The sequence below is a fragment of the Panthera tigris genome, chromosome B4 (genome assembly GCF_018350195.1).
Source record: "Panthera tigris isolate Pti1 chromosome B4, P.tigris_Pti1_mat1.1, whole genome shotgun sequence".
Classification (NCBI taxonomy): Eukaryota; Metazoa; Chordata; class Mammalia; order Carnivora; family Felidae; genus Panthera; species Panthera tigris.
Genome location: NC_056666.1, coordinates 15,790,635 through 15,804,167, shown reverse-complemented (window position 1 = coordinate 15,804,167; position 13,533 = coordinate 15,790,635). Strand labels below are relative to the sequence as shown.

Sequence of the window (13,533 nt, the reverse complement as noted above, 5' to 3'; positions counted from 1 at the left end):
ATTGAGCCACCCAGGTGCCTCATTAGTAATCATTTTAAATCCAGAATCCTTTCAGGTCTGTTTTTGCACAGTACTTTTTTATTCTTAAGCTATCACTTTGAATGAAAGGAAATAGACATTGGATATGTTCAAGTCACCTTTCATTTCACAACTAGGTGTCAGTATTAACATACCTGATTCGGTGTCTCAGGTGTGATTATAATGAGCTCATTCAAATAATTACTCACCCATATAAGGTACAAGTCAGAAAATAAATGATAAAGAAAACAAAGAAAAATTAAGCTACTTTTCTTATTTCCAAGTGGACTGGTTAATTTTATATTTACATTTTTAAAAACAGAATTTTTCCCCCACCTTAGTAACTATGCACAATTAAACTTTCTGATTTATTTGGTTAGGAAAGGCAGGTAGAGCGTGAACTTGTGCCTTTTCACTACTACCAACCAGAGGTTTTTCCTACAACTTCTCCAGAAAGAGTGATCAGAAAAAGAAGGAAAATTATTGCTATTCACATAGGGTGTGTGTGTGTGTGTGTGTGTGAGAGAGAGAGAGAGAGAGAGAGAGAGAGGGAGAGAGAGAGAGATTCTTGCCTACTTGAGACATATTTGAGAACAGGACTTATGCATGTATTGTCAGTGACATTTCTTACATTTCCCTAGAAATCTCTCCTGGTATAACTAAATCTACCTTTTTCAATTCAGTCCTCATGTAAATAGTACGATACCTCTTGTCTTTCCTTGTACATCTGATCTGACAATATTTTCACAGCATTTATACGCATTTCTCTAACTAGAGTGTCTCACCTTTTATACCCATGTATCCTGTTGATACGTACACAGTCCAGTGTAATAACTGAAATATCATGAATAAAATCCAGGTAAAGCAATAGACCAAAGTGCTGAAAACACATCCCATGCTCCATCCCACTAGAAGATCCTGATGGGTTCCCTTTCCCCAATTCTCTTTTCAAGAATCACTGCTCCTGCATGATTTAAGTAATAGATCTAGCTCACTTGTACAAAATTCACTAAGTGAATTATATTCACTTAGATACTTTTAGTAAACATTTTCAAAATATGTGTATGTGGCTTGACAAAGATTTTTGGATTTTTCAAGTCTATAGTAGAAAATATTAGTCAACTTGTCTTTGGATCTCAAGTCCAGATTTTGACAGAATTGACAGGTTTGCTTTTTTAAATTGTTATTTATAAGTCTAAATGTTTCCTTAGAAACATGTCCATACCCCAGAACAATTCTGTTTTGAAAAAGCAAGTTGAATTACTGTCAGCAATATCTTGGTACATCCATTTCTCATCATGGAAGTAACTTTTTAGGTCATGCAGTGGATCCTAATTTTACAACAATCCACAGTAATGTGTAAACAGTGCATTTGCTTATTGACTTTTAAAATCTCTTGTTTTCTGAGAATTTTCGGTTCATCAGTTCTTAGCCACATAAAACATTTATTTGGCAGTTACTTTTTGTAAGTTTTTATGTCTTTCGGGCACATGATGCAAGAACATAAAATTAATTATTGATTGTGGTACAGATTCAGCACATCACTGTAGATTGTCCATCAGCCTGAAAGAAGAGAAAAGTCATATTAATCAACTCCAGGCAATCCCAGTTTGCTGCATATATTGTGGAAATGCAAGCAGGCTACATCATGCTCATAAGATATCTTATTCAGCAGAACAGTAAAATAGTTCAATAAAGTTGATTTAATTCTGAGCTCTCTTACAGTGCTTAGTAGTAACTTAGTTCTTGACCTGAATTATAACAGGTCTGTGATTTTGCAAAATGATCCTTATATACTAATTTTCTTGTTTGTTTAAAAGCCTTCTTGATTTGTGTTTCAAGATTTCTCTGATGCCCTTGACAAAGATATTATGTACAACTTCATATCAAGGCAAGGGACTAGTTACTGCTTTTAAACTCGGTTGGAGTCAGCTATATATTACTCTCCGGACCTCAGAGTTTCCAGTGATATATACCTAGGAGATAGCTGGGCCTGGCCGAGTGTCTTCAGCAAATATGTACTTAAAGACATTCACGCCCTTGTTTTGTGTCTGGCATCTTCACTCTTAGGCCTCAGTGAATGGCTGTGATTATTTTCTGAGTGTGTGTGAGCCTTCCTCTTTACTCCATCTTCTATGATCTGGGTTTTATTTCTGGTGCCTGCTGCATGAGCCCTAGCTTCTCACCACTAAATTTTCTTTTCATTTTTTGATATTTGGTCTACCTGTGCTAACTATTAACAGCAAATGGTTATTAAAGAAATAGCTATTTGGAGGTATTATGCAATTTTGTAATATTTTTTCTTATGGTGTTCCTCAGAAGTCTCAAATACTATTATTTTTAAAACTTCACATTTTCTCCTGATTTAGGTCAGTATATATACATGATTAGTTTTGCATGTGTTTGAGTGAAGAGTGCAAGGGGGTGGTAATTGCAAAATCTAACAGCAGCTATGTGTGTTTACATAGCCTCATTGTTGACTGCCAGTGAAGGGCTATAGCAGAACTCTGAATCTGATACCATTCTGAAAATTATTATTATTATTTTTTTAGCAGCAAGATAGAAGGGCAGCGAAGGCATGCCCTTGGAATTATTTCCCTTGCTCTTCTTATATTCTGTCCTAGGCTGTCAATATATTTTTTTTTTTTTTTTTTAGTCTATGTGTTTTATACATTTGGACACCACTTAACTGTTCTTTCATTTCAAAACTTGCCTATGCCTTAAACAGGTGAATTTTTTTGGAATGTAAATTATATCTCAATAATATTATTGTTAAAGAAATCCCCCAAATTTAACTAAAAGCATTTGTAGTGATATTGGGAAGCAGCTTTATACTAACATTAGAAGGTGAAGAGCAAATGGTAGTTAATTTATTTATATAAACTTCCACGTGATACAGTTTTTAAGAATATACTTAACTATCCTATTTTTGGTTTGTTTGAACTTAGGAGAACTTTCTATTTAACTTGTAAGTGTGTATCTTAATGGAGTGAGGAAGGCAAAGGTCAGAAATACTGACTAAAACATTTAATTCTCATTTTTAGCTTCAGAATGCTGTTTAGAGTAATGAGCCAGAAGTATGCACGTCTTTCACTTCGTGCCCGACTCCCGCAGCCTGGTCAGCCGCGGAAATCTGAGCTCTGGCTAGTGAGGAAACGCACTGCACAGTTCTGCTACTTTGACTTCTCTGTAAAGTGAACACGTTGATACTGAGGACTTTGCATTTTAAGATATTCCATTTATCATTACAGAAAGCTGTATTCCTGCACAAGTGGTGGCTGCCATTGATGTAAACACTGTCGCTAATGAAGTGTACGCGTACAATTTTCCTCACACTCAGTTACTGGCCAAGACAATTGAAGTGAGTAATCATGCTTATTGCTTTGATAAGTAGATGGCGAGGAAGACGTGATTGAAAAACACTGTATGATACTGATTGATGGTGTGTTAATTGGAGAATAAGTTATATACGAATGAGAAGTTTAGGAGAAGGGCATCGACATTTTCTGTCGGAAGATGGCATGCTCTATTTTGCCTTTATTTATTTTTAATTTTCAGTTTAAGAGAGTGAGAGTGACAGAGTTCAGTATTTTGGTTTCTGAGACAAGGGAATGAAACGTAAGAATATGTTTGACTCCTAAATTCATGGTTCTCTAATGGCATTAAACTTTGATTAATTCTTTACTTTCAAGCAATAGTCACATACTATAATATGTATGTATATATATATATAGAGAGAGAGAGAGAGAGAGAGAGAGAGGCAGTCATTGGCTATTACTTATTGAATGCTTCTTATTTTAGCAAGCCTGTCAAAATTAAAGGTTAAAAGTACACGTGATGAACTCAGCAGAGGTATTTAACGCTATTTTTAAATAGTGTTAGTAAACAATAGTTATTTTAAAAATAATATGAAATTGTTTTTTTCTGTCATTTTCTTGTTGTGACGACTTTTACAATGAATTTCTCATGAAGCCATAATTTATACACAATAAACTGCACTCATTTAAGGTGTGTAGTTTGAGTTTTGACCAGTACATACAAGTGCGTAACCACCGCAATCAAGACTTAGAACGCCCATCCCCTACAGTGTTCCTTGGTGCCCGAACCCTGGGCAACTACTGATCTTTCTGTCATTACAGATTAAATTTTCCATTTCTAATACATCACAAATAAAATCATGAGGATGAGTTTTTTTGGGTGTAACTTTTTTGTGTAACATAATGTTTTTTGAATTCACCCATGTTGTTGTGCATATCGGTAGTCTGCTCTTTGTTATTGCTGAGTCATATTCTGTACAGTGAATATTTTACACTACAGTGTATATGTCCATTCACATGATGTTAGACATCTAGGTTGTTTCCAGTTTTCGACCATCACAAAAAAGTTGCTATGAACATTCATGTACAAGTTTTTGTGTGAACCTTTGTTTTCATTTCTTGTAGATGAATACCCAGAACTGGAATTTCTGGGTCATGTAGTAGGTTTCTTTAATTTTATGAGAAAATGCTAACTGCTTTCTCTAGTGCTTATACCATCTTACAGTCTCATAATCCACGTACATGTTTCAGTTGTTTCACATCCTTACAGCACTTGATATTGTCATTTTTTAATGTTTATTTATTTTTGAGAGAGAGACACACAGATAGAGCGGGGGAGGGGCAGAAAGAGAGGGAGACACAGGATCCAAAGCAGGCTCAAGGCTCTGAGTAGTCAGCACAGAGCCCGATGTGGGGCTCGAACACAAACCACGAGATCATGGTCAGAGCCTAAGTTGGACACTTAACAGACTGAGCCACCAAAGTGTCCCTGATATTGTCAGTTTTTAAAATTGTAGCCATTCCAGTGAGCATATAGAGGTATTGTGATTCTTTCGTGCGTGCTGATTCTAATTTGCATTTCCCTGCTGGCTAATAATGTTGAGCATCGTTTCATGTACTTCTCGGCTATTTCTGTGTTTTCCTCGGTGATGAAATTTCTTGCCCAATTTTTATTACTTGGTGTGTTTGTAATATCATCATTTAGTTGAAAGGCTTATTAAGTTTTCTGGATTCAAGTTGTTTGTCAGAATATATATAACAAAGATTTCCTCCAGTTCTGTAACTTGTCTTTTCATTTCCTTAACTGTGTTCATCAAATTGCACATGTTATTTATCTTTTTTTTTGTTTTTGGGTCACGTTTTTATGTGTTCTAAAAAAAAATCTTTGTTTACCCTATTTTTCCCTCTTCTAGAAATTTTATGGTTTTGGCTTTTCTATTTAGATTTCTGACTCATTTAGAGTTACTTTTTGTGTGTAATTTGAAGTAGCAGTCATTTATTTTTTTCCAAGTGCATATAACATTGTCCTGGCACCATTTCTGAAATGATTATCCTTTCCTCAATTTCCTTGACACCTTTATTAAAAAACTAAGTCATAAATGTGTGAGTCTATTTCCAGACTCTCTTCAGTAGTATCTGTATGTTTTTCCTTACACCAATAGCACACTCTTGTGATTATTATAGCTTTATAATATGTATTGAATTCAGGTGGTATAAGTTCTCGAATCTCTGTTTTTCTTTTTCAACATTATTTTGGTTACACTGTCATTTACATTTGTGTGTAAGTTTCAGAATCACCCTGCCAATTTCTATGAGTAAAAAAAAAAAAAAAAAGACATTTTTATTGGAATTGCACTGATCGGTTTTGGAAGAACTGATATCTTAATAAAATTGAGTCTTTCAGTCCATGAATATGGTATCTCTCTTCATTTATTTAGATGTTCTTTAATTTATATCAGCAATATTTTATACTACTTAGTGTACAAGTCTTGCACACATTTTAGTTAATTAATCCCTAAATACCTGTGGGTTTTGATGCTATTGTAAGTGGTGTTTGTTAAAAAATATATTTTTAACTGTTTATTGCTAGCATATAAGAATACACGTAATTGTGTTTCTTGACCTTCACCTTGTATCTTGTGACTTTGTTATATTAATTTATTCTGATAGCTTTGATTTTTTTAGGATTTTTCCACATACACACAAATACTATCTGAGAATAAAGAGTTTTGCTTTCCCCTCCAATCAGGGTTACTTTTTTCTTATTGCATTGTATAGGATCTTCTGTACTGTATTGATTAAATAGGATTGCCTTGGGTATCCTTGCCTTCTTCTAGATTCTAGGGGCAGAACCTTCAGTCATTCACCATTTAGTATGATGTTAGTTGTAGATTTTTTATAGATGCATTTTATTAAGTTTCTTTTTATTATATTTTCTGAGAATTTTTATGAGGAATGGATGTTTAGTGTTTCAAATGCTATCTTTCTTGCATCTTTTGGCATGATTATAGCATTCTCCCCTTTTATTCTGGTAATACAGTGATTATATCAATAACTTTTTTTGAATATTAACTCAGTATTGCATTCCTGGATAAATCCCACCTGGTCATGATCTACTATCTTTTTTATGTAATAAAAATTTGTTTGTTTTCATTTGTTAATATTTTGTTAGATATTTTTACATTCTCCTCAGCTTTTTAGTATGGTTTTGGTATTAGGGTCATACTAGCCTTATACTTTTTGGAAGAGTTTGAAAAACAAGTATTAGTTCCTCTATAAATGTTTGATAGAATTGAGTTAATGGAGCTATGTGGGCCTAGAGTTTTCTTTGTGGGAAGATTTTAAACTATGAATTTAATTTCTTTAATTGTTACAATACCAGTAAAGCTTTCTATTTATTTTTTTGTTTAGTTTTAGAAATTTGTGATCTTTGAAGAAATTATCCATTTTATCTAATTTGTCAAATGTATTGGCTTGACATTTTTCATATTTCCTTATATCCTTTTAATACATGTGAACTCGATAGTGATGCACCATATGTCATTCCTAATGTTAGTTATTTGTATCTTTTCTTTTTTTTTTTTTCCTCTGCTAATGAAGCTGGAGGTTTACCAATTTTATTGGTCTTTTTAAGTAACCAGCTGTGGATGCAATTGAATTTATCTATTATTCATTTGTTTACTATTTCACTAATTTCTGTTTATCTTTATTATTTCTTTCTACTTACTTTGCATTGAAATTTTTAATACTTCTTACAGTGGGACTTAGATGATTGACTTGAGATTGTTTTCCTTTTTTTGTATAAACATTTAGTGTTGTAAATTTTCCTAAGTTTTGACTACATTTCACAAATTGTCATATGTTGTGTGTTCATTTTCATACAGTTCAAAATATTTTCCAATTTGCCTTCTGATTTCTTCTTTGGCCCCTGCATTATGTATAAGTATGGGTTTAACTTTCCAAATATTCATGATATTTCCAGATAGCTTTCTGTTATTGATTTCTCGTTTCTGTTTTATTTTGGTCATACTGTGTATGATTTCAGTTATTTTAAATTTGTTGTGACTTTGTTATAGGCCAGAATTCATTTTGTCTAGTGAATGCTTATATGCTATTGAAAAGAATGTATTATTTTCTTTTCTTTTTTTTTTAACTTTTCTTTTAGTTTATTTATTTTGAGAGAGACAGCACAGCAGGGGAGGGGCAGAGAGAACGAGAGACAGAATCCCAAGCAAGCTCTGCGATGTAAACACAGAGCCTCATGTGGGGCTTGAACTCACAAACCTTGAGATCATGACCCGAGCCGAGATCAAGAGTCAGGCACTTAACTGACTGAGCCACCCAGGTGCCCCAAGAATGTATTCTTTTCTTGTTGGGTGGAATACTCAGTAAATGCCAGTTAGGTCAAGTTGGTTGTTAGTGTTCGATTTTTCTATATTGTTACTGATTTTTTCTATCAGGTGCTGAGACAGGGGTGTTGTAATCTCCAATTACAGTCATAAATGTGTCTCTTTTTTCGGTGTTGTCGGTTTTTGCTTCATTTTATCTTGAAGCTCTGTTATTAAGTGTACATACTTTGTAATTTTTTTTTGTGATTGACCCCTTTATCATCATGAAATGTTCCTTTTTAACCCTAGGAAGTATTTCTTGTTCTGAAGTCTACTTTTCCTGATACTAATACAGCCATTTCTGCTTTCTTATGATTAATGTTTGCATGTTTATCTTTTTCCATCCTTTAAATTTTATCCTACTTATATCTTTGTATTTAAATTAGATTTGCTGTAGACAGTGTATAGCTGGGTCTTGCTTTTTTATTCAGTCTGGCAACCTCTACCTTTTAATTGGAATACATTTACATTTAATTTTGTTATTAATATTATTTTAATTCTACTACCTTGTTATTTGTTTTCTATTTTTCCGTCTGTTTCTCCACTAATGGCTATTAGGTATATCTTACTATTTGTATCTGTCTTATTTTCTTAGTGGCTACTCTAGGGTTTACAGTATGCGTCTTTAACTTATGGAAGCCCACCTTCAAATAACATATAGCACTTCATAAATTAATTCAACAGTATATACATCCATTTTACTCTCCAGAATATTTTGCTATTATTGTCATACATTTTACTCCTATGTTTATTAAAACCTCAGGGGCGCCTGGGTGGCTAAGCGTCCGACTTCAGCTCAGGTCACGATCTTGCGGTCCGTGAGTTCGAGCCCCGCGTCGGGCTCTGTGCCCACAGCTCAGAGCCTGGAGCCTGTTTCAGATTCTGCGTCTCCCTCTCTCTGTGACCCTCCCCCGTTCATGCTCTGTCTCTCTCTGTCTCAAAAATAAATAAACGTTAAAAAAAAAAAATTAAAAAAAAAAAATTAAAACCTCAAATATATTGTTAGTGTTTTTGGATTAAGTAGTCAAATATTTATTAAAAGTTTTAAAAAGACCTGAAATGTTTCATATTTATTTACATATCATCTACTATTTTTAACATTCTTCATTTTTTTTTGAAATCAAAGTTTGCATGTGGTATAATTTCCTTCTTCCTGAAGAACCTTTAGCATTTCCTGTCATGAGCATTTGGCAGGTGACCAATTTCTCAGTTTTTTGTGAGTGCAGAAGTATTTTACTTTGTCTTTATTGTAAAATAGAATTTTCACTGAATCCTTGGTTGCATTCATTTTTGAAAGATGTTTTCATAAGTTCATATTTTCTATGAATTAAAACAGTTTTCCAGCACTTTCCATCTTTACCTGGTTTGCTTAATTTCTGATCAGAAGTCTAATAATTCTTATTTTCATTTCTCTTAATATATTATATGTTTCTCTGGCTACAATTAACATTTTGTCCCTATCACTTGTTTTCAGAAATGTTATTTAATATGTTTTTGTATGTTTTTCTTTATTCATTCTGCTTGGGCCTTGTGCTTTTCTTGTTTATAGTTTTCATCAAATTTGGGAAGGTTTTAGCCATTATTCAAATATTTTCTCTGTTCCCTATTTTCACTTTACCTCAAATTATGCATGTATTAGATCCCTTCATATTGTCCTGCTGGTCACTGAAGGTATTCATTTTTACTCTCCTTTTCTCTATATGCTTCATTTGGGAACATGCCATATTGTTATATCTTCAAGTTCTTATTTTTTTTCAGTGCGTAACTTTTTGTTTCAATTTTTTTTTCATTTTTAGAAGTTTCAGTTAACTTTTTTCATGTATTCAATTTGTCTCCATGTTTTTGTTTTCTTTAGGCCTTTGAAAAAATTGATGATATTTTTGACTGTTAAAACCTTTGCTAATTCCATCATCTCTCTCATTGCTGGGTTTCTTTCTACTGATGAACTTCCCCACCCCCACCTCTTGCCCCTCACCCCCTTCCCGCTTATGGGTCACATTATCTTGTTTCTTAGCATTCTCGTAATTTTTTATTAGGAGCCTGGCATTGTAGCCAGTTTGTTGTAACCCTTTAAGGAATATTGGATTTTGTTCTCACAGGCAGTTAATTGCAGATCAGCTTAATTCTCTCAGGGTATGTTTTTAAGCATTTTTTTCAAGTGGGTCTTGAATAGCTTTTACTGTGAGGCTAGTCTCATCCCACTCCTAAGATATGACCTTTCTTAGATCTCTATTAAATACCTCATGGATACAGAAAAAGATGCTCAACATCACTAATCCTCAGGGAAATGCAAATCAAAACCACAATGAGGTATCACCTCACAGCTGTTAGAATGGTTAGTATCAAAAAGACAAGAAATAGTAATAAGCGTTGGCAAGGATGTGGAGAAAAATGAACCCTCATTGAATCACCGTGTTGTATGCCTGAAACTAATATAACATCATATGCCAACTACACTCCGATAATAATAATAATAATAATAAAATAGCCCACGTACTCAACTAGGTCTTCCTACTCTGGGTGTCCTAGTTTTTTGGCTTACAGCTCCCCAGTAATTGTGCTTTTCGCAGCAGTAGTCCTTTGCCCTCCCTCATGGCATGTCCCCTGATGCACTCATAGGTTGATATCCAACCAGACACTCAAAGTGAATGCCATGCAGATTTCTGCCTCTCTTTCCCTGTGTAGCTTCCTGCTTTCTAGCACTCTTCCCTGTTTTAGTGCTAATTATACTTCACTGCCACTTTTAATAGATGATAATAAGTCATATTATTTGCTTATGATCTAAGAAGGCTAGGAAAAGGGAAGAATGGAGATAGGTACCTCCAGCTCACTGTCTGTAAGCTCTGTAAGTCTGTCTGTAAGAAAAAAGCTTGCCTTCCTATGGCTTTCAGTTTCTTCTTTGGTATTCCTTATATCCCTGGTCTGATGTGGAGAGAGTGTTATCATGTCTAGGTCAAATATATAGGAGCTATGCTGAGAGTCATGTTTCAAAAGGGGGTAGAAATTGAATGGAAAACTTAGGAGTGATGAGAGGCTCTAGGGATTTTCAGTTTTATAAAACAACATATATTGGTCATTTGAGCATTTAATACATGCAGGGTATTGAGCCCTTGGAGAGAGCACAGATCTGAAGAAGCTATAGTCTTTGCCTTCAAGAATTTATCGACCAGTACAGAACTTGAACTTGTAAATGGTTTTCTTTGGGATTTCTGATCAAATGTGGCATTGAGAAGATACTTCTATTACATAACTCTATTCCTTTTCCTGATAGAAAGAAGAAAAGAAGGGGAAAAAGGGAATGAAAAACCATTATTAATGAATGTAGGGATTAGACGTAAGCTAAAACAAGAAAGAAAACTATGAAGAATAGTGTCCAGTGTCACGGAAATGAGACGGAACTGACTGAAGACGGCACAGCTGCAGGCAAACCTTTGCATGTCTTGTGCAGAATCAAGACGGAAGGAATGGCAAGGAAGAGGACCAAATGCACCAGCAGTTGTTTGTTCTCGGTCAGGGGAGGAGACATTTGAAAAACCCAGATCACTGGCGGAAAGTGCGGTGGTAACCGCGGCCGACTTCCTGCTGGCCCTGAATGCGAGATCAGGCTCTGGACAGAGGCAAGCCCTTAGGGTAGAGGCCACTGCAGGTCCTTCCTGGGAGCGGTGTGGCAGCCATGTATCTGTTTCACCTTATTTCCCAGCAGACTCCTCCATTCACGTGGCCTGCGTCAAAAAATGAATAATAGGGGCACCTGTGTGGCTCAGTCAGTTGAGCATCCAACTCTTGCTTTCGGCTCAGGTCATGATCTCATAGTCCTGAGTCAAGCCCCGCCTAGGGCTCTGTGCGGAGTGTGGAGCCTGCTTAAGGTTCTCTCTTAAGGCTCTCTGCCCCTCCCCCTTCTGCAAAAAAAAAACAAAAACAAAAAAAACCCCAAAAATTAGACAGGAACCTATTTGAGGCTATACTAATATAGTAATTTTAAAATAAGGTAAGATGTGTAAACAAAAAGCAGAATATACAACAGAAAATTATATTAAGAACTAGAAGGAAATTTCAAACATACATGCCTCTATGAGCTTTAAGCATTAAATAACACATCTTCAAAACAAGAACTTGGGGCGCCAGGGTGGCTCAGTCACTTAAGCAACCGAGTCTTGATTTTGGCTCAGCTCATGATCTCACACTGGTGGGATCAAGCCTTTACACTGTCAGTGCAGAGCCTGCTTGGGATTCTCTCTCTCCCTCTCTGCTCTTCCCCTGCTCACACGTGCACTCTTTCTCTCAAAATAAATAATAAACTTGAAAAAAAAAAAACCCCAAGAACTCAATCAGATGTATACAACAGTTCAAAAAGCAGTAAGACAATAATTGGGGCTGGAAAAGTTACCAGTAGTCTGGGAAAAAAAGAGGAGAAAAATAAAACCATTATAAAAATAAAAGTCATGTCAGAGTAGCAAAAAATAAAGTGTACAGGGCTGCAACCAGAATTGTGCAGGAGAGAGCTTGAGAACAATAAAGCAAATTAAAACGGAAAAGAAATACAGATCACAATTTGCAGAAGGAATGGTAACTGCTGAAGACAAAAGTGATCTAAGATAAAGGTAATTAGAACCGGGGCGCCTGGGTGGCTCAGTCGGTTAAGCAGCTGACTTCAGCTCAGGTCATGATTTCGCGGTCCGTGAGTTCGAGCCCCAAGTCGGGCTCTGTGCTGACGGCTCAGAGCCTGGAGCCTGGCCTGTTTCAGATTTTATGTCTCCCTCTCTCTGAACCTCCCCCGTTCATGCTCTGTCTCTCTCTGTCTCAAAAATAAATAACGTTAAAAAAAAAAGTAATTAGAACCTCTGGAGAAGACAATAAGACAAATGGGAAAAAAATATTAACAGAAACAGAGGGGGAAATTCCCCAAATAAAACCTACGGCAATTCATGAGCCATAGTACCTGTGAGCCCTTATTGAGAAAATGACTCACTTAATCTAACCAAGAGATGAATCCAAGTAGAGAACCCAGGAATAAAGCTACCGTGTTAGGAAAGAAATTAGGGTTAGAAAACAGATGTGTAAAACTGTGTGAATCTTTGTGCTGTAGAGATAATAATGTGATTGAAGTAGGACAGTGAGACTCAAAAAATATGTCTATTTGAAAGATAAATGAAGGTGTGGATTTTTAGGACATTATTTGATGTTACTGTTAGGAGCTTAGTTGGGCTGGGAAAGACAGTGGAGCTCTCAGGGGTCAGAGTAGTTTTTATTCAAACAGCAAGGCGAAAATGAAAGAGTGAAGCCTTTTTCACTTACTGCGGTGGTATAAGCAATTCTGTGCAATAAGAGGAACCGCCAGGGCCCCCTGCTGCATTTCCCCCATGCGACAGCGTACGGAGGGAGAGCTGGGGGTGTCAGCACAGATGTGGGGGTCAGCTCACCGTCCAGGGAGCCCCGGCCTTGGGGAAATTGTGAGAGGGGAGGGCTAGGAATGCCAAGTGCTGAGTACCATTCAGAGTGGGGAGAAGCGTCTTCAAGGTTTCCACCACCTTCTCCGGGAAGGAGGCCTTGACAGAGCTGCTTGAAGAGACCTAGACGTGCAAATCTGTGAAGACCGTGCTGGCCAGGGCGCTTGCATCCTCGACTGTGACAGCTCGCAGAGCCTGCGACGTGCTGGCTGTGTTCGGAGTCTGGAGTGGGAAGGGCAGCCTTTGTAACTGCCCACAGTCAGGCCCAAAAAATCACAGGGAGGTTTAGAACCAGGGGCAGGACTCTTCGGTTATAAAGACAGCTAGTAATAAAACTGCAGGCTAATGTATCTAGGTAGAAAA

General features: G+C 36.2%; 1 protein-coding gene across 17 annotated transcripts in view; it reads left to right on the top strand.

Annotated features, from left to right (window-relative positions):
- TRDMT1 (tRNA aspartic acid methyltransferase 1) overlaps positions 1-13,533 on the top strand; it is a 90,941-nt gene that overhangs the window by 40,257 nt on the left and 37,151 nt on the right. For 15 of the 17 annotated variants that reach the window (XR_006219656.1, XM_042991168.1, XM_042991155.1 and 12 more), the window contains one exon: positions 3,270-3,379. Coding sequence is in view for 14 of the 17 variants with exons in the window: in XM_042991168.1 (XP_042847102.1) it covers positions 3,270-3,379 (110 nt within the window). In the remaining 3 variants the exon portion in view is untranslated. Of the gene's footprint in view, positions 1-3,269; positions 3,380-10,994; positions 11,341-11,984; positions 12,325-13,533 lie in introns of those variants that run through there. The other 2 variants (XM_042991165.1, XM_042991166.1) reach the window with 2 other exon arrangements.